The 18838-nt window shown below is 53.3% G+C and overlaps 1 protein-coding gene across 8 annotated transcripts in view; it reads right to left on the reverse strand.

Moving 5' to 3' along the window:
* The window catches only part of CACNA1A (calcium voltage-gated channel subunit alpha1 A), a 242651-nt gene that overhangs the window by 19008 nt on the left and 204805 nt on the right, over positions 1-18838 (reverse strand). For 6 of the 8 annotated variants that reach the window (XM_057540773.1, XM_057540779.1, XM_057540778.1 and 3 more), the window contains 7 exons: positions 16342-16425; positions 8616-8732; positions 8206-8271; positions 7914-8029; positions 6395-6545; positions 2678-2805; positions 379-475 (listed from right to left, as the gene is read on the reverse strand). In XM_057540773.1, the coding sequence (XP_057396756.1) occupies positions 379-475; positions 2678-2805; positions 6395-6545; positions 7914-8029; positions 8206-8271; positions 8616-8732; positions 16342-16425 (759 nt within the window). Of the gene's footprint in view, positions 1-378; positions 476-1325; positions 1423-2677; positions 2806-6394; positions 6546-7913; positions 8030-8205; positions 8272-8615; positions 8733-16341; positions 16426-18838 lie in introns of all 8 variants that reach the window. The other 2 variants (XM_057540775.1, XM_057540777.1) reach the window with 1 other exon arrangement.

Consider the following 18838-nt stretch of genomic DNA (forward strand, 5'->3'; position numbering starts at 1 on the left):
CAGGTCTGGGCATGGGGGCCGCTCTGGGCTCATTGGCGACCCCCACCTCCCAAAGGGTGTTTGTGTCCAATTTGGTTCCTGGGGGACCAGGTGCGAGGGGACCTGGGGGCTCCCCTCACCCTCCCTCCGGCGTGTCGGCCATAAGAGAGTCTCAAAACACCAAGACACACTGATCAGAAAGGACGGACACAGTATACTGCTTAGAATCAAGGGATGGTCATGATCCATTTACTCAAGGAGGAAAGGGGAAAAAAAGGAAAAAAGAAAAAGAAAAAAAAGAACAGTAATGCTGGAAAAAGAGACTCGGCTGGTTGTTCCTGGTCAGCACTGAAAAATCCCCAGTGCCCGGACATTGGTGGTCGGCAAGGGTTAGACTACCTTGTAAGCCACTCTGGCCGGACACTTCTTCCCCAGACCCAGGGGCGGAGACATGTGTCTCAGCATCTGATACATGTCCGGGTAAGGCATGCGGCCCCTGGCAGCACCGAAAACAAAAAACGGGGGTGGGAACGGAGAACCAAAGGAAGGGTGGGTGGAGGGAGGGGAAGAAAAGGAAGGAAAAAAAAAAAACCAAACCAAAAAAAAAAACCAAAAAACCAAAACAAAAAAATCACACGAGCCGAAAAAATAGAGAGAGAAAGATGCAGAGAACGATAAAATAGGTATTTCAAATAAATGGAAAAGAGGAGGAAAAAAATGGAAGAGGTAATTAAAAAAAGATTATTTCACTGCTTACAAGCAGGGAGAGGGAGAGAGAAAAGAGAAAAGTCAGATTCACTTTTGACTCTGAGCTATGGTTCTGGTGGAATGTGGACGGAAGTGGGGGCTTCTCACTTGGAAGCAATGCTTTGGTTCAGTGTCATTTAAAAAACTGGGTCAAGTTCTCTGGTTTGGCTGAGGCTGGTCTCTGAGGGGGCCTAGATGGGGAAGAGGGGCCAGGGCAGTGGAAGAAGGGCTGGGGGCTTTGGGAGGCGAAGGGTGGAGGAGGGGAGAGTGGAGGAGATGGTGGGGGGGCGGTCAATGCAAAGTCACGATCCCCCGGGATGTGTCTGATTTGGGGTGCCGTTGAGACCCCGGGATGGGCAGCTTTAGCTAAGAGCAAGCAGAAATGGCTGAAGGGAACGGAGAGGTATATGTTCCATGCTTCATCAAGTCTATGTGACTGCATTCTGTTGGCTAAGTTTTCTAGTTTAGTGCAAAAGAGAGAGATGGCTCTGTTTTTTAGATTATATATATATATATATATATATATGAAATATATATATTGAAGAACCCCAAGCCACACTCATTCCATGGATGCTAGCAGGTTTTAGTGGAAATCAAACCTTGCAAGCAACCCTATGAGGACATTTCTTGCCTAAGCCGAGAGGGGGAGATATTACGCGCAATAAACTGTACATATCCTTATAATGAATCCGACCGCTGAAAGGAGAAGAGAGGGGATTAGTGGAGGCACGGGGTTAAGCTGCGTTCACACTGGCTCCCCGTGCACACAGTGAGGTCATGACGCCAGGGGCTGGGGACCCCCTGGCTTGGAGTAGGGGAGATGTGGGATGAGTGAAGGTCCCTGAGATGTTCCCAGACACTCACAGACCCTGGGGCAGAGGGTTTCATTTGGAGTGGGTTGGGAGCTCTGGGCTGGGGGAACCTCCCCCAGGGCTCTCTGTGTCTCCCTCCTCCACAATCTACATGGGCTACACTGGGGGCTGGGGGGGCTCGTGGAATAGAGGACAGGGGGACAGCATCCAACTGCTGTGACCTAAAATCAAAAGAGGAAGAGTTAGGAACCAGCTGAAAGTCAAGCCCCAGCCCCGCAGCTCACCCCAGCCTCTTGGTCTCATGGAGCGTTTGTCCGGGGCTGAAAGAATGGCAAGGATCGACTCCATCCCGCCTTCTTCATGAGGCTCCCCTCTAGTGTCCAGGCTGCTGAGGGCCCCCATTTAATGCTTTCTCAGGCCCCAAGCTCAGCCTGAACTAGAATCCTCAGTTTGTGGTTGGTGGGCTCTGAGCATCCTGCAAGGGCTTGGTGTTGAGCAGGCACTCAATACACTTGAGCAGGGTGGAGACCACCCTTGGAAACCATCACCTGTCAACCAGGAGGGGGCACTCTTGTGCCTACGGAGATGGGAGAGCTCACTTCCTTCATGACCATGAAGATGCAAGGACCACCAAGGCTCTGTGTCCTCTCCCCTGGTCTTGTGTGACCACCTGCTCCAGGGTCCTGGGATCCCAATGGGAGCTGGGTTCCACCACTCTGATCTTGCAGCCAATTCTATCTGCCAATGGTACTAAACCAGCCCTTCTCCCCATACTCCCAGGAGAAATGAGGCTGAGAGGCCTCTGGCTTCCTTCCCGGGGCCTGGATAACTTGTCCTCACCATCTGGAAGCCTCACCGTGGTGGGGGCAGGAGAGACTCATAGGAGGTGAACTCATGGTGGATTCCCTCCCTCGTCTCCCAGAAAACCTGGGGTTTGAGCAGCAGTGGTACCCAAATCATTTAATCCAGGATGTGTGAGGGTGCTGATTCTCATCTCTTTTTTCTAGACTGATCCTCCTGAAATCCCTGCTAGCTCCCCAGGGAGCCAACACCCCAAGGTCTGGATCCTGACCTAGACTGTGCTCCAGTGCCAGAGAAAGGTGGGTGATGTGGCTGGAGGATCCGGGGTGCCTGCTTACCACGCTGCGGGGTCGTACTCAGCCCAGACACGCACGTACTCATCCAGGTGGTGGGGACCCAGGATGGAGGAATCTCGGGTGAGGTACTCAAAGTTGTCCATGATGACAGCAACGAAAAGGTTCAGCATCTGTGGGGACCCCAGGGGCCAAGACGGGGTGGGGGAGAGCGAGACACATCCAAACACATATACACAGAGGCCCAGAGGGAGACAGGGAGGGAGATAAAAATGGGAAAAGGTAGTCAGAGAAAGAGATGGGGGAGATAGAGGAAAGACACATGCTCACAGGAGGAGCCCAGAGACAGAGAGATGGAGAAATGGAGATGGGGGAGAGAGACAGAGACAGAGATAAAGATGGAGACAGAGAAAGATACAAAGAGATAAAGACCAACAGTGATGGACAGAGACAATCGGAGAGAGAGGTAGAGAGGCTATGTTAAATAGAGGCCAACACCAAGGGGACCACCATGACCCCAAATCCTCCCACAACTGACCCCCACCAAGACCAAAGTGACTACTCCATGGGCCAGAACCCTGTCATGTTTCCACCCCCAGCATAAAGTAAGCACTCAGCAAATATTTCTTTGATGGATGGATGGATGAATTTTCCTGCATTTGTCTACATCTTATAGCACCTTGTCATGTGCTCTTCTAGCCTTTGGCACATGGGGTGCTTGCATCAGTCTTGCCTCCAGGCCTTAGTAAATGTTGCTCCCTCAGTGGACATCATTTTTCTCCCTTTGGATAATAGCATCTGGGGAAAACCCCACCCTTATACATAGATGCTGTTGTTTGGTGTGGCTGGCTTCACAGGTGGTGGGCACATGACCTTGTGATTGGTTAGGGAGGGGCACATTACCCAAGGTGGCCAATGAGAGTCTTCCTTGGGATTTTTGCTGGCACTCTGGCAGCCATCTTCCCTTTATAGGGAGAAAGTGTGAGAATAAAGCCAGTGTGAAGGAGAACAGCAAAGAGGACAGGGTCTGCTATTGCCTGGATCCAGCCTCATTTGGACGTTTCAGTTATATAAGTTAGTGAACTGCATATTTCACTTATCAGTTTCGGTTGAATTTCTGTTACTTGCAACCAATTTGATCAATACATGGTCTAAGCCCTGCCCACAATCCTTGAGGGCCACTCTTTGAAATCTTCCTTCCCTCAGTCTGAGTCTCCCCTATCAAAGCACATATCAGATTGTATTGCTACTGTCTCCTGACTTGTCTGCCCAACACCCCTGCAAACTGAGAGAAATATGTTCTCTCCTTATATCCCCAGTGCCTAGTATAAGGCCTGGCACATAGTAGGTATTAAACAAATGTGTAGACGTAAGCATAGTAGGTGCTTAATAAACAACCTGTAATTCTAGGTGTCCCTAACTTCAGTGACTCTATTTTTTTTTATATACATCGTTACTGGAGTATAATTGCTTCACAGTGCTGTGCTAGTTTCTGTTGTACAACAAAGTGAATCAGCCATATGCATACATATATCCTCATATCCCCTCCCTCTTGAGCCTCCCTCTCACCCTCCCTATCCCACCCTTCTAGGTGGTCACAAAGCACCGAGCTGATCTCCTGTGCTATGCGGCTGCTTCCCACTAGCTATCTATTTTACATTTGGTAGTGTATATATGTCAATGCTACTCTCACTTCGCCCCAGCTTCCCCTCCCCGCCGTGTCCTCAAGCCCATTCTCTATGTCTGCTAGTGACTCTGTTTTTAATTCATCATTTCGTGATATTGATTGAGCACCTGCTGTGGGCCAGTCACTGTGCTAGGTGTTGGGGATGCACCAGTGAACTAAACAAAAATTCCTGCCTATGAAGGGCTGATGATCAAGTGTTGTAGATGTCTTCTAGGGTGCCTGCCCTTCCCAGATGGGGTGTAGTATAAGACGGTGTCTCTATATGCACCCAAAGCTACTAAGACAAGGGTGGTCATTTGACCAGGAGCTAGGATGGCCCATTCAGACTCTCTTCTGGGAATTTGGAACTGGGCAAGGGACCGTCTAGGTCAATGGCTGTTGACATTGGACTTGGAGGGTGTGTTGCTGTGAGACTTAGGCTGCAAGTCTCTCAGTGTGAGACCGACTGCTGGTCTGAAGAGGGTGGATGTGTTGGGCTTTTGCTGACAGACACTGGTCCTTGGGTTGAGTTCTGAAAATAACATCTTCCACACTCCCTGGGCAGCTTACGTCCTGCCCGTAGGAGCCATGGTTAGGGGGCCAGCCTGGGGAGGAGAGAGAAGGAGGAGAGGAGCTGCCTTCTGCTTCCCACGTGGGTCTGTGTTGTGGGTTGAACTGTGTCCCCCAAAAAGATATGTTCAAATCCTGGCCCCCTGTGCCTGGGAATGTGACCTTATTTGAAAAAAGGGTCTTTGTGCACGTCATCAAGTTAAGATGAGATCATACTGGGTTAAGGTCGGCTAAATTCAATATGACTGCTGTCCTCGTAAGAGGGAAATCTGGACACAGACACACACGGAGAAGACCATGTGATGACAGAGGCAGTGGTTGGAGTGATGCTGCCACAAACCAAGGAACATCACCTGTGGCCACCAGAAGCTGGAAGAGGCTGGGAAGGATCCTATCCTAGAGGCTCTGGAGGGAGCATGGCCCTGCCAACACTGTGGTCAGACTTCCAGCCTCCAGAACTGCGAGAGGATACATTTTTGTTGTTTTAAGCCACCAAGTTTGTGGTTCTTTGTGACAGCAGCCACAGGAAACTGTCTACAGTTGTCCAGGGGCAGCAGACAGCTAGGGTGCCAGCACTCCCTCAGGGGTGCCAGGGGCAGCTGGGTTGGCTGGTAACACCTCCTTTTCCTTTTAATACCCCAGCCCTGGCCTTCCTGCAGTTGTTAATCCCTGGTGACTTCAGTGTTCTCTGTTTGCTCTTTCAAGCCTGTGTAGCCAGTCCCTATATTAAATCCCCTCTGCTTGAAGTACCTAGATAGTTTCAGTTCTTCTGACTGTGCTCAAACTGCTCCAGGAAGAGTGGAGAACAAAAAAAGATTTGCCGAGATGAGGCCCCAGAGAGAGTGAGAGAAAGAGAGAGCAGGACGGAGGTTCCTGATATATATTTTCATTCCTCCTGGTTTCAATCTTGCAGTGCTTTATATTCTCTGGTCCTAGGAGAGTCCTCCTCTTGGCAAACTTATCTTTTACTAGTAAAAACCCATTCAATTTTTTGCAAAGCCCCACAGCTCCCAGAGAATGTTCACGTGGCTGACTTTTCCCTGCCTCCTGATCGTACAGAGGAAGGCACCCACCTTTCAGAGGGCAGATGGGAGTCTCCCACAGCTCAACTAGATGGGTCCTGGGGCCAGCTCTGAGCTCCATTAGTTTTTCCCTCAGCACACCCAGTGGGTCTCAAATGGGGGAGATTCTGCTCCCTCCCCCAGGGGACACTTGATAATGGCTGGAGACATTTTTGGTTGTCACAACTGGGAGGGTGGTGGGCATGTGCTACTGTCATCTAGTGGATCAAGGCCAGGGATGCTGTCAAACATCCTAGCACGCACAGAACAACCTCCATCAGAGAATGACGCAGCTCCCGATGTCAACAGTGCCGAGGGTGAGGAACCCTGGTTAACCTAATCCTGGGCTGGCCCAGAGAAGGCTTGGAGGGAGAAAGTGTGCAACACAGCCACGTTCTATAGTATCCACACCCCTGAGAGGGACCCAGGTCTAGGGAGCCCACCCATGCATGTCCACAGACTCACCAGAAATGAGCAGAGGAAGATGAAGGAAACGAAGTAAAAATAGGCAAATTCATTGCCGCACTCATGAGTCAGGATGCCAGAGTTCTTATCACAGGGTTTACCGCTGAGGCACGAAAGCATGATGTTGTGCCAAGCCTCCCCAGTGGCACTCCTGAGGACAGAGAGGGGGCATCAGGGACCTGGGTACCCAGCTCTGGACACCAGCACCCCCCCCACCCCCGCCAGGGAGGCAGAGCATTGAGGTTAAACACTTAAGCTCTGGAGCTGGACCGGTGTTAGTTCAAGTTCCAGGTAAATCACTTTTTTCCTCTTGGAGCCCAGAGAGGGGGATTCTCATCCTTGGCTGTGCATTAAAGCCCAAGGAGAATGTTTTTTGAAAATGCTGATGCCAATGCCCCACTCCCACAGACTTGGATTGAACTGGTCTGGGATGTGGCCCGGAGACATAGGTATGTTTCAAAAGCTTCCCTCTCTCTAGGTGATTGTCATTTCTTATTTCTTTCTCCTTAGGTTACTCTGCTCCAGGCACACTGGTCGCCTTGCTGTCCTCCAACATGAGAGCTATGCTCCTGCCTCAGGGCCTTTGCACTTGCTGTACCCTCTACCTGGACTGCCCTTCCCCAGATATCCACATGGCTCCCTCTCTCAACTATTTCTCTTATATATCACCCTCCTCAAGGAAGGCGTGACCTATCAGACTTCCTTTTTTTTTTTCCAGTTGTTAACTTGAGAAAAAAATTTAGTGTGACAAAAACATACATAAATTTTATAATTTGAAGCATTTAAGTGTATAATTCAATGGCAATAAGCACATTTACAGTGCCATGCAACCATCACCACTATCTACCTCCAGAACCTTTTTATCATCCCAAACTGAAAAATTGTATGCCATTAAACAATAACTCCCCCTATTCCCCTCTCCCAGCCCCTGACAATATTGATTCTAGTTTTTTCCCCCAAGAATTTGCCCATTTTGGGTACCTCATGTAAGTGGAATCACACATTATTTGTTCTTTTGTGCCTCCATGTCCCTCTTAATCTTGAATTTTATCTCCTTCTAGTATCCGCTATAATTCGGTGATTGATTGTCCGCCTCCCCCATGGGAATATAAGCACCCAGAGGGCAGAGAATGTTGTCTCTGCTTTGTTCCCAGTATTTACAGCAGTGCCTGGCACACAATAGGTGCTCAATAAAACTCTGAGGAATGAATGAAGGAACCCTAAGTGCAGCCAGGATTAAGGATCAAGCCTCAGAGTCTATTCAGAGTCTATGAGCCTTTTTCCTCATCTGTCAGGTGTGGTTGCCAAGAATCCCTCGACAGGACGCTCAGGAGGATTCAGTGAGATAATGCCTGAAAATGCCTTCATGTTTACGTCCCAGGGCCTTCAGCTCCTGCCCTGCCAGGGTCTCTTGGCCCCCCCACGCCCACTCCAAACCTCAGTGGAACAGAAGGTTGAGGACACACCCCCCCCCCCCCCACCACCAGAAGAGAAGGATGAAAGTGTGCCCCCCTCTCACCGGAAGAGCAGCATGAGGGCCTGGAAGAAGGTCCGGAAGTTATTGTGCTCAGTGATTTGGAATTCATCCTCATCACTATCCTCGTCCTCTACGTCGATGCCAATGTTGCCAAACACCTGGGGAATTAGATGGTGATGACTAGGGGTGGCCACGCCCCCTAGTGGCTCCTGGAAAACTCCACTCAACCTTCAGGGGCTGCCTCTCTGAAATGGGCTCCCTTAACCCACCCCCACCTAAGGGCGGTGGCCCTCCTTGGGAGCGCTCTGGGAACATTAGGGGGGCTGGCACTCACCTGCATCCCAATGATGGCGTAGATGAAGAAGAGCATGGCAATCAGCAGACAGACATAGGGCAGGGCCTGGTGGGAAGGAAGGCAATTAAGAATAGTGCTGGGGGCCCCTTATCCACACTGTTTCCTTCATTTGTCCCACTGCTCCACCCCCATGGGGTGGCCGCATGCTGTGCAAGAGTGGTGCCAGGGTTGGTGGCCCTCTTTGGTGGCTCTGGGAGATTCCCCTTGGAGCTCTCAAGACACACCAGGGCAGGAAGTTAGACAAGAGCCCTGCATATAACACGTTCTCAGCAAGGTGTATCTTAGAGGCATTTCCCCCTGATTTCTAGATTCAGCCAGAGCAGGTCGGGGTCGGGGGGATCCTGATTGTTCTTCTCAGCCCTGGGCTGGAGGCAGGGGCAGGGGCTCACCTTGAAGGACTGCACAAAGGTCCAGAGAAGAATTCGGATGGTGTAACCCTGACGGAGGAGTTTGATGAGCCGGGCCGCTCGGAAGAGGCGCAGGAAGCTCAGGTTGATGAAGTTATTCTGGGGAGACGGAGAAAGAGGGGTGACCATCCACCCACCCCCAGGGGCTCAGAGCTGTCACCACTCACAGAGGCCCCTACATGAAGCCAACCAACAGGAAAAAGCCAGCCAGACCCCAAATAAGGAGGGAGAGGAGAGAAAGCACTATTAATGCAATGGTGCGGAGGAAAAAACTCGAAAAAACGAAGTGGGGTGTGGGGAGGAGAAAGGGTGAGAGGGAGGAAAAGGTATCAACTCAAAGGCATAAACCCGCCCTGCCAGCCCCACCCTCAATGGGGAAAGGAAAGAAAAAGGAAGGAAGAGAAAGGAATGTGGGTGGGTCGGGCCGTGGAAGAAATAACAAAAGAACAAGGAAAAGAAAATATATCCGAATCATCCAATCAGGAAAAAAATCGAGATGGTTTTTGTTTCTCCCAACAACCAAATGCACTGAGACAATAGGACACAAGCGGGTCAAGTTGCCGAATCCATCACACGTGTACGATGCACAAACACCAGGGCGGGGTGGGGCCAGCCAGCACGCTCAGGCCTGGTGGACGTGTGCGGGTTCTGAGGGCATGTTACGCTCCGGGCCAGAAATGCATCTGTCATGGGACTCACCGGGCACCCTGCCCTGCCCTGCTGAGCTGCCCACCCTCTCCTGCCCGCCCTGACCTCACCCCCACGGCCAAGAGGAGCAGTGGCTGAAGCCAATTGGAGAAGCGGAAGAGCATCTTTTCTTACCCCCTTGGCGAGCGGGAATGGGGAGGACGGGAGGGAGCTGGGGCTGTTCGGCTGCAGGGCGAGTCCTCGCTGCCCGCTGAGTCGGAGAAGATGCATTTGGGGCCCTTTCCCCCCTCTCAGGGATGGCTTCTCAGCTTCTGGGATTGGGTGGAGTGGCACGGGACCAGGCCTGCAGGAAGCAGGAAGTACGCAGCGCCCGTGGGTGGGTGAGCTCGCCGTCAGCCCAGGCCCACCGAGGGGCCGGTGCTGGGGGCCGGGAGGTGGGGCCGTCCCTGCCCCCAGGACCTCCCTGGGTGGACCCTGCCTCTGCTCAAAGGCCCCCTGTCTAGTCACTGCCTCTACCTCCTCCCTCCCGAGCCAGAAGAACCCCAGGTCGGGGTAGGGGTGGGGAGACAGCTGTGGAGATGGTGGGTCTTACGTGACTGTCTAGGGGCTTGTCTGCTGGGGCCTCTGGTGGGGTACTGGAGGCCAGAAGTCACGAATGGACCAAATCTGGCCAACGAAACTATTTTGTTGGGCCTGAGCAGTTTTCCTTTATAAATTAAAAATAGCTGCTAGTGTTTAAAAGTCAGATTTTGCCCCCAAATCTGGCTTTCAGGCAACCCTGAGGCTGCTTCCACGGGTAGCAGTTACTTGAGGCTCAGATGTGACTGCCCGCCGTGAAGCAGGCCATGTTTCCTCCAGTTCGCCAAGGTTCCCACATACTAGAAATGGAACTGGTTTCCTGGCTTACGGCATCTGCTTGGTCCCAAGCAGACAAGAGGCATTTGAGTTTGAGACCCCTGCTTCAGGTAGGCATGGAAACCACCACTGATCAATGGGTTGGAGGCAAAGGGGCCTTAAGGGCACTTGGAGGAGCGCTAGATACAGGCCACGTAGCAACGTTTAAACTGGCCTAGCTCTCACCCTGCACATGGCACAGGGGGGATCATACAGGTTCCCCCAGCAGTCATAGCACCCCTTTCGGTCTCAAAAGTTTGGACAGTGAATTATATGGGCATCCTATTGGGTGGTTCCTGAGGGCTTCCCAGCCACTGGATCTAGCTAGCTCTGCTGGCCTGGGAACTGAGAGGCAGGGAGAGGGGTTTCAAGGAATTTCTGAGGTTGGCAAGAGGCCTCTGGGTTTTCTGGAAAAGTCTAGGATGCTCTCTGGGACACATCAGTTGACCCTTAGGCCTCTAGGATGGGGGAGGGGTGTGGAGATCCTACCCTGACCACATTTGGGGCCTAACCACTGTGAGAATCTCTCAAGTGCCTCGAATAAACCCCCAAACTCAGCTTGGCTGACGGTCACCCTCCGTGCCCTGTTGACCTGACTCCCAGCCCTGCCTGGCCACCCAGCTCCATCTGGGGACAGGGCCGATGGCCCAGGTGTCCCCAGTCCCCTCCCGTCCATCCCCAGAGTACAAGCCATCCCTTCACGGGGCGGGGCATAACATGTGGACCCATGCAAAGTCAGGCGGGCCCTGGAAGCAGCCTCTGGGGGTCTCGGGGCAGAGCGGGGCCATAGGGACTGCCACCACGCAGGAGAAAGAAGGGGGGTTTGCAGGGAGACGCGTGCAGAGAGCATGCTGCGCTTCTTGGGGCCAGGGACACAGGAGACACATGGGGGAAGTAGGGGTGGAAATGAAAGAGGTCCAGGTTACAGGGCAGGGGAAGGTTCTAGTCTGCCCTCATCCACCCCTCCATCTCCTCCTGGGTTTGCATAGAGTCCTTCAAGTGCTCCCAGAACTTCCGACTTTCTTCTTCCTAGCTTCCATCTTTTTGTCCACAGCCAGGAAGGACAGCTGTCCTCTCCTCCAACCCTGCCCAGTGCTTCCTGGTTCTAGGCTGAAGGGGAGTGATGTGGGCCCTGGAAGGCTTGCTGTGTTCAGGGGTGCGAGCACTCAGAAGGACATGGAGACCACCCTCCTGAGGGTTCCAGAGAAGTCCTGCACTCGCAGACCCCACCTCCAGCCCAGATCTTGCCTCTGCACTCCAGACCCACTAACCCACCGCCTACCTGACTTCTTCTGGGGTGCCCTTCAGGGCACTTCAAGCCCACTGTGCCCACCCTTGTGCTATTCCCCTAACCTGGCCCTCTCCTGGCATTCCCTAACTTCCATCTCCCAGTTCAAGCCAGACTCAAGTCCTCCAGGCACCTCTCTCCCCAAAGCCCAGACCCAGCCCATCTCCAGGTCCTGGAGAGCTCCCTGCTCAGACGGCCAGTCCTCCCACGGCTCCTGCTTCCCCTGCTGTCATCTCTCCTTGGGATTCCTGGTGCTCACTTTCAGCCCAGCCCGCTGCCTACCCACTCCCTGCTCTGCAGCTGCAGGGTCTGGTCTAACCGCACTTCCGATCACGCCTCCCCTGCTCCAAATCCTCCCAGGCTCCCACAACAAGGCCCCAAGGTCCTGTCCCCTTCTGCCCTCTTTACTCTCTCTGGGTCAGCCTTCCTCTGCTCTTTGCTCCAGCCACACCCTCTCACTCACAGACCCTGACCCCTGCGTGCTCCGACCTGCCACAGGACTTTTGCACATGCTATCCTGGGCCTCAAATGCCCTTTTCTCCCCCTCTCCACGTTGTTAACGCTGCTCATCCTTCAGCTTGCAGCACAGTTACAATTTCAAGTGGGTTTCAGGGGTTATTTGACCAATGCCTGCCTCCTCCCACCTGACTGTAGGTGACACAGGGGGTGGGGGCAGTGATGGTGTCCCCTTCTGCCCAACCCTCCATCTGTGGCACCGAATTGGGGCTCATTAAATGTTTGGTGGATGAGTGCCTGTGTATGGCTAGCAGGGGAGGGATCCCGGTGCAAAGATGCCATTGCGGGTCCTTCAAAGGGGCTCAGAGGATGGTGGGGGAGGGGCAGAGGCAGGTGAGATTTAACAGAGTAAGGAGTGTGCAAGTGTGCAGAGAGCCGAATAAGTGAGGCGAGGGAGAGATGGACACGGTGCATCCAGGGTTGGGGTGTGGGTTTGCAGGGTGGATGGATATAACAGAAGGGAGGGATAGTGTGTGCATGTGTATGTGTGTGTGTCAGGAGGTGGGGGAGGATCAAGAGAGGGAGATTGCAAGAGCAAAAAAAGAGAAAGGGAGAGAGAGAGACAGAGACAGAGAGAAAGAGGGAACGAGAGTCAGAGACTGAACAGGAAAGAGGAGAGAGCACATGTGTTTAGTGATCGTGTCCGGGTCGGGGTAGGGGAACAAGAGTACATGCAGATCAGGGCTCCAGGAGAGGGCACCAGCTGGCCGGTCCATCTGGAAGCAGCCAGACCTGAGTCCTGGCCGTTCAGCCAGAACCAGTTCTGGCCATTCTGAGTCCCCCTCATTTGAGCGTCTTTGCCTGCACATTGCAAGGCCCTCAGACCCCCTCCATCAGACTTGGAGATTTACATCGCTGCTGGTCAATCCCGAAGAGCTCGTGGGCTTGGAATGGGGTGAGGACTGTTGGAGCTTTCCTGGGGCCCCGGGATCCATGGCGTTAACCAGGGACAGGAGTGGTGTGAGAGAGTGCCTGATGGCTCTGAGTACAGGGCTGTGTGTAAGGAATGGGGTGGGAGACTCAGGCAGCCAACCCGTCCTGTTGGAGGTGTTGCATGGGGCAAACCCATCCTTTTCTCTGCAGAAGACACAAGCCAACCCAAACAGAAAACCCTAATTCAGAACCCAATACCAACCAGAGGAAGAGAGGCTGCAGGAACAAGGCGGGGTGGGGGGGCGGGTCGGGAGGGTTTGGAGAGATGGACAGACATACGGGGGTGGGGATGGGGGGGGTGCATCAGGCAATCCAAGTTTAGAAAGCCCAGGGCGTGACATGCAATGCTGATGCGAGAAGATGCGTTCACAGTTAATGTAAGGCATTTAGACTTCAGAAAGAAGTAAGACCAACCGGATTCTAGATGCAGATGTTGAAGATGGAGGGGAAGCAGGCGGGCGGGGGCAGTTGGGGAGGCGTGTTCAGCGTTTTTTTAGGTTGATTTGTAACCAGTGCCAAAAAAACCAATGGGTTTCGGTTCCCGGGCGGGGAGTGGGGGTGGTGGTGGTGGGTTGGGAGATAGTCATTGGTGTATGAACACACAGACCACGTCATGGATGAACAAATGAATTTCATAGTGCATTTTGATTGGATGAGTTTTTCAGACGGCGTTGTGCCAATATACAGTTTAAGGAGCAGGCATGAAAAGAGACAAGACAAGAAACACAGTCATTATGCATCGCACGCAGGGCAAACCCACGTCACCCCAGCCACTTGTGGGTGGCAGCTGAGGCCCGGTGGGCCTCACACCCTCTCCCCCTCCCCCCAAACCCTGGGGGCCTTGCCCTCCCAATGGTCTGGCTCCCCTTGCCTCAGCCTGGCTGAGCTCTGTCTGGCCTCAGACTTAGTGGGCTTACCTGGGAGGCACAAAGGGGCTGCTGAGGGCTCCTTGCCTAGCAGGGCAAACCTTCCCCACCTCCAGGTCGGGTGTTTATCCTCCTAAAGGGGTCCAAATGCCCACCCTCTAGCTTTCCCGCCAAATGATTATAATTCAGGGCTGAGGGGCTGCCTAACAAACCGCAATCCAAGTACGTTCACAGTAATAACAGCAATAGCAATACTAATAACCACCATTCGTGAACTAATTCCTGGCAGGTTCTGTGCCAAGCGCTTTACGTCAATTGCTCTGATTTGTTCAAAGTTGCCATCTCTTGCCCTAGAATGTCAGCCCTCTGGGGGCAGGCATTCTTGTCTGTTTTGCTCTGTTCTCCGCACCTCTAACAATGCCTGGCATACAGCAGGTGCTTAATGCATGCTTCTATGAATGCATGAATGAATGTGAGGCTTGCAAGGGTCTGATGAGGTTGGTTATGAAGGTTAGTCCCAAATACAGGACGAGAAGAGGTAGTACAAGTTACCCAGGGTCTAACAGCTCATAGGGGAGGGCTGTTTGACTATCGCAATAGTCCTGATATCCCTGAATTGGATTCCGTGCCCCATTCTCCTGCCCCATCCTCCTGCCCTCCCATATCTTGCAGCCAGGAGAACAAGCCGTTGGGGTCCAGTCTTACAGATCTCTTACTGGCAACTAGAGCTTCAATCAACTTCCTCTACCTGCCCTACTGGGGTGGTGGGTCACCCCTTCTAACCTCTTGACCCAGAGGGATATTGGTTCAAGGCTGTCTTGTCTTCAGCTGGATGGCAAGATATTTTGACTGCCAGGAGAACCTCCAGATCTCTTAGAAACTTAGGACAGAAGATGAGGTCTAAGCTCTGGCCCTCTGCTAGGGGACAGTGGCCAGGTGGGGGCACCCCAATGGGGATAGCCCACAGCTGGGCATGACCTCTCTAGAGGAAGGTGTCAGGGGTGAGACGGGGGAAGGGGCAACTTCTGGTTCACTGAAGCTGAAGGCAAAGAATTGTGGCCAGGATACCACTTGGGTGGGGGTATGGGGGATGCGTCAGAGAATGGCCCCTCTTCTGTGTAGCTTCCCAATCCTATCAGGCTTCCAGGATAGAAGAGTGGGCCAATTGATCCCTTTGCTGCTGGGGGCTCAGTTAGGGACGCCCCAGGGAACACCAGTGTGCCCTCAGGAGTCAGCAGGTCTGGCTGCATGACTTTAAGTAGGTCCCTCATTCTCCTCAGCATTGAGCATCAGTTTCCTCATCTGTGAAATGGGACAACACCCTCTTCCTCGGGCCCCACCCCACCCAGATCTATTCTCTGCTCTCCTCTGCCTGTTCTCAGCATCACCCTGGCTCTCTGGCCTTCTGGCTCCTTTCTGGCTGGGCTTGGCCAATGGAAGTGGCTGGCAGGAGATAGAGGGTGGCAGGAGAGAAAGGTAGGGGTATTTCTTCCCCGATGCTCCATGCCTGCTTTGGCCCTGTCTCTGGCAGGAGCTCTGTCCCTGCACGTTCACAGCTCCCACCAGGCGGCCCCTCTCTGACTTCAGCACCTGGGCAGGTAACAGCTCCCCACGGTGGTTGGGTGCTGGGTCCCTTCCCCTCCGCTCTGTGAACAGTCTCTGCTTTTGGATCCCTTCAGTTGAACCCTCTAAAGGAATTCTTTTATATGCTGAGCCCCCGACCTGTACCACGAGCTAATCCATGTAAAACGCTTGGCACAGTGCCTGGCCGTCCCTGTCAGCTTTTATTATTGTTATTATGACAAGGTTGTTACCACCCCCGGCCCTCGGCTCTGACACTCTTTGCCCTTCTGCTTCGCCTGTGGGGACCTCCTATCCTCCCACAGCCTCCCCAGGGCCCTCAAGCCTAGGCTCACTGGCAAATGGCCAGGGAGGGGGTGTGGGGCAGGAGCTCTGGGACCTGCGTCTTCCAGACGATGTGGTCCTGTGAGGGACCACCACAGCGAGGTCCAGAGACCCCCCCCCCCCACCACGTTGGGAACCTCCCAGGCCTGGGGATAGAGGAAGACACATGTCCCAGGGACCCTCCTAAGGTCCTGGGAATGGTGTCCCCCCGTTAACCCAAGGGCCATGGCTCCCTCCTCCCCGTGAGCCAGAAGATGCTTAGTTCAAGCAGAATGGACTTGAAGCTGGTTCCCTCTGGGCCCCCAACACTGTGTGGTGTTTGGGGGGTGGGGCTCAGCCTTGGGATCCTTTAAGTGTCTCAGTTTTCTCAATGAGCTCATCCACATTATTTAATCGTAAGTCGGTAGCCAAGAGGCAGGGAAGTTCACGTTGCAGCGCTAGCCCCACGGCCGTGGCTTCGACACCCCCGTCTCCCCGCATCACCCTCTTAAGGGGCTGCCCTTGCTCCCAGGGACCCCACTTCTCCCTCTTTGGTTATGGTCCAGCGCTGGCTTGAGCCAGCTGTGGCTGTCGGGACCCACTGCTTCTTGATGACCTCTGCCCCGCCCCTCCCAGCCCAGCCAGGAACTGCCCAGAGAGAAGCCGGCGGGAAACTTACCCCAAACTCGGTCACCAGGATGTCGGTGATGCTGCCCAGAACAGTCACAAAGTCGAAGATGTTCCAGGCATCGCGGAAATAATTCTAGAACGGGGACCCACAAGATAGAGATGCCGACATAGGGCTCCACGGCCGGCCCCCACGTCCAGCCCAGGGGGCCCGTTCGGGGCACAGCTGCAGAGCAGTCAAGTGCCCGGGACAGTTACAGTCATTCAATCAGCAAAATATTGCTGGATGGGCTGCTCAGTATCATCTGTTCCGAGTCCCCCCTCCCTGGGACCCCCCCAGCCTTCCCACGGCTTGCTTGGCCCCAGAGGGGGGTCTCCGGGTGCCGCGTCAGCTCTATTGTGGGGGAGGGCTGCCTTTCTGGGCTGTGCCCTGTTTCTCCAACAGTTCCAAGGGCTCTCTGAGACCTCAGATGCTTCATAAATGATGTCACTGGGATCCTCATGAAGACCCTCGGAAGGAAGGTTTATCACCCATTTTATATAAGGCGACTGGGGCTCAGAGAGCAAAGATGCTCACCTCAGGCAGCACAGAGGTGAAGAGTCAGGATTTGAACCCAGGTCTGGGCAAGCCCAGAGTCTATGGACAGGACCCTGCTGAATCAAGACCGTGCTTATAGCACACTTGCTAAGACAGCAGCCTCTGGGTTCACATGCCAGCTCTGCTACCATCCAGCTGTGTGGCTGTGGGTCAGTGACTTAACCTCTCTGTGCCTCCACTTCCTAATCTGGAGAAGGGGGATAGGAACAAGGGTGCAGAGGCCTTCTGGGCATACATGAGGCTACACTTCCTGGCCCCCTTGTGGTTAGATAAGGTTGTGTGTCTAGTTACAGCCTATGGGTCGTGAACAGAGGCAGCGTGAGTCACTTTCTGGCCAGTGCAGGACCCGCCAGAACTCTCTTAACCCTGGACCTGGTGACCAGTAATGTTCCAGATGACGGCTGCTCAGTGAGCCCGGGTCTCTGAGTAAACCCTTTGTTGATTGGAGCAACAAAGCTGTGTTTGTTACCACAGCTTAACTTGAGCTATCCTGACTGGTATATCCCTGGGCTGGGTTCTGGCTCAAGTGGGACACACAGGTACAGTATGTTGTTGTTAAAATACTGAAATACTGGGACTTCCTGGTGGCGTAGTGGTTAAGACTCCACGCTCCCAATGCAGGGGGCCTGGGTTCAATTCCTGGTCAGGGAATTAGATCCCACATGCATGCCGCAACTAAGAGTTTGCATGCCACAACTAAGAAGCCCGCCCGCCACAACTAAGACCCGGTGCAACCAAATAAATAAATAAATATTAAAAAAAAATACTGAAATATTTCACACTGTTTGAGCCCACAATGAGTAGCACCCCTACCTGGATCTAAGGGTCTGGCTCAAATAGACGGCCCTTCCCTCAAGGCTTGGTGGGACCCATGCTAAACACAGGCCTTCCCAACAACCTCACAAAAGCAGAGGTCATGTCGGGGCTTGGGCCCCATTCTGAGCAGTCATCTTCTGCCCTGAGCATCTGACCCAGTGGCAGCCCCTCTGCCTCACAGAGAAGGACACAGGCTTTGGATCTGTGCTTCCCAGGATCAAATTCTTTTAGCATGTACGAATCAAATGTCCTCGGAGTTGGACTGCTTGGGCCTCAGGGCCCTCTTCTGGAAGATAAAGGTATAACAACAATCTGATAATGAATGTGAGTCACTGAGTGTGGGGTTTGGTATATAGTAGGTGCTCAATAGATGGATGTTGTTTTATGATTGTCTAAAAGGAGTGCAGGTTCCACTGGCACTTTTTGGTATTTTAGCAGGTGCTGCTGGGGCCTTACCCATATCCCCTCATATTTTGACTGTGTAACCTTGTTACTCTGCCCAGGGGCTTTCTCTAGCTGCACAGGGGAATTAACAGCTCCTGTGGGAGCAGCCCTCGACTATAACTGATGGGCACTGGAGAATAAACACTCCAGCTCCCCCGCCATGGGTGACATGACCTGAGTATGTGCTCTCTGCTGCACCCCAGAGGTCCTCCATGGAACTGCATCCCAGTTACACCCATAGGTAACCTGCTCACCTACACACCCTGTACCGGCTGCCTTCCCTTCCCTGTCTCACTCCCTCTTTCCCCTACGGGGCTTCCCGGAGTCACCTCCCAGATAAATTGCTTGCATTCAAGTTTGTCTCAGGCTCTACCTCTAGGGGAACACAAACGAGGACAACTTTATAGGTGTTTGGCTACAGGTCTCAAGCCCCTGGATAGCCCCTCTATCATTTAAACTCCACATGGGGGAACTTGGGGCTTCATCTAAAACTGCAGGGGGAGGCTTAGTGCAGAACCCTGCAGGATTGTCAGGGGCGGAGGAGATGGAGTCCCAGCCCCTGGTAGAATGCATCACTTCACCACCAGACCATTGAGTGGGAATGAAAAAAAAAATTGCAAGACAGCTGCATTGGGCAGGGCTTGTGCCTGGGCTTGTGCTCACACCCCCCTCAGCCCTGGGAGGCTGGATA

Source organism: Balaenoptera acutorostrata, chromosome 2 (genome assembly GCF_949987535.1).
Source record: "Balaenoptera acutorostrata chromosome 2, mBalAcu1.1, whole genome shotgun sequence".
Lineage (NCBI taxonomy): Eukaryota > Metazoa > Chordata > Mammalia > Artiodactyla > Balaenopteridae > Balaenoptera > Balaenoptera acutorostrata.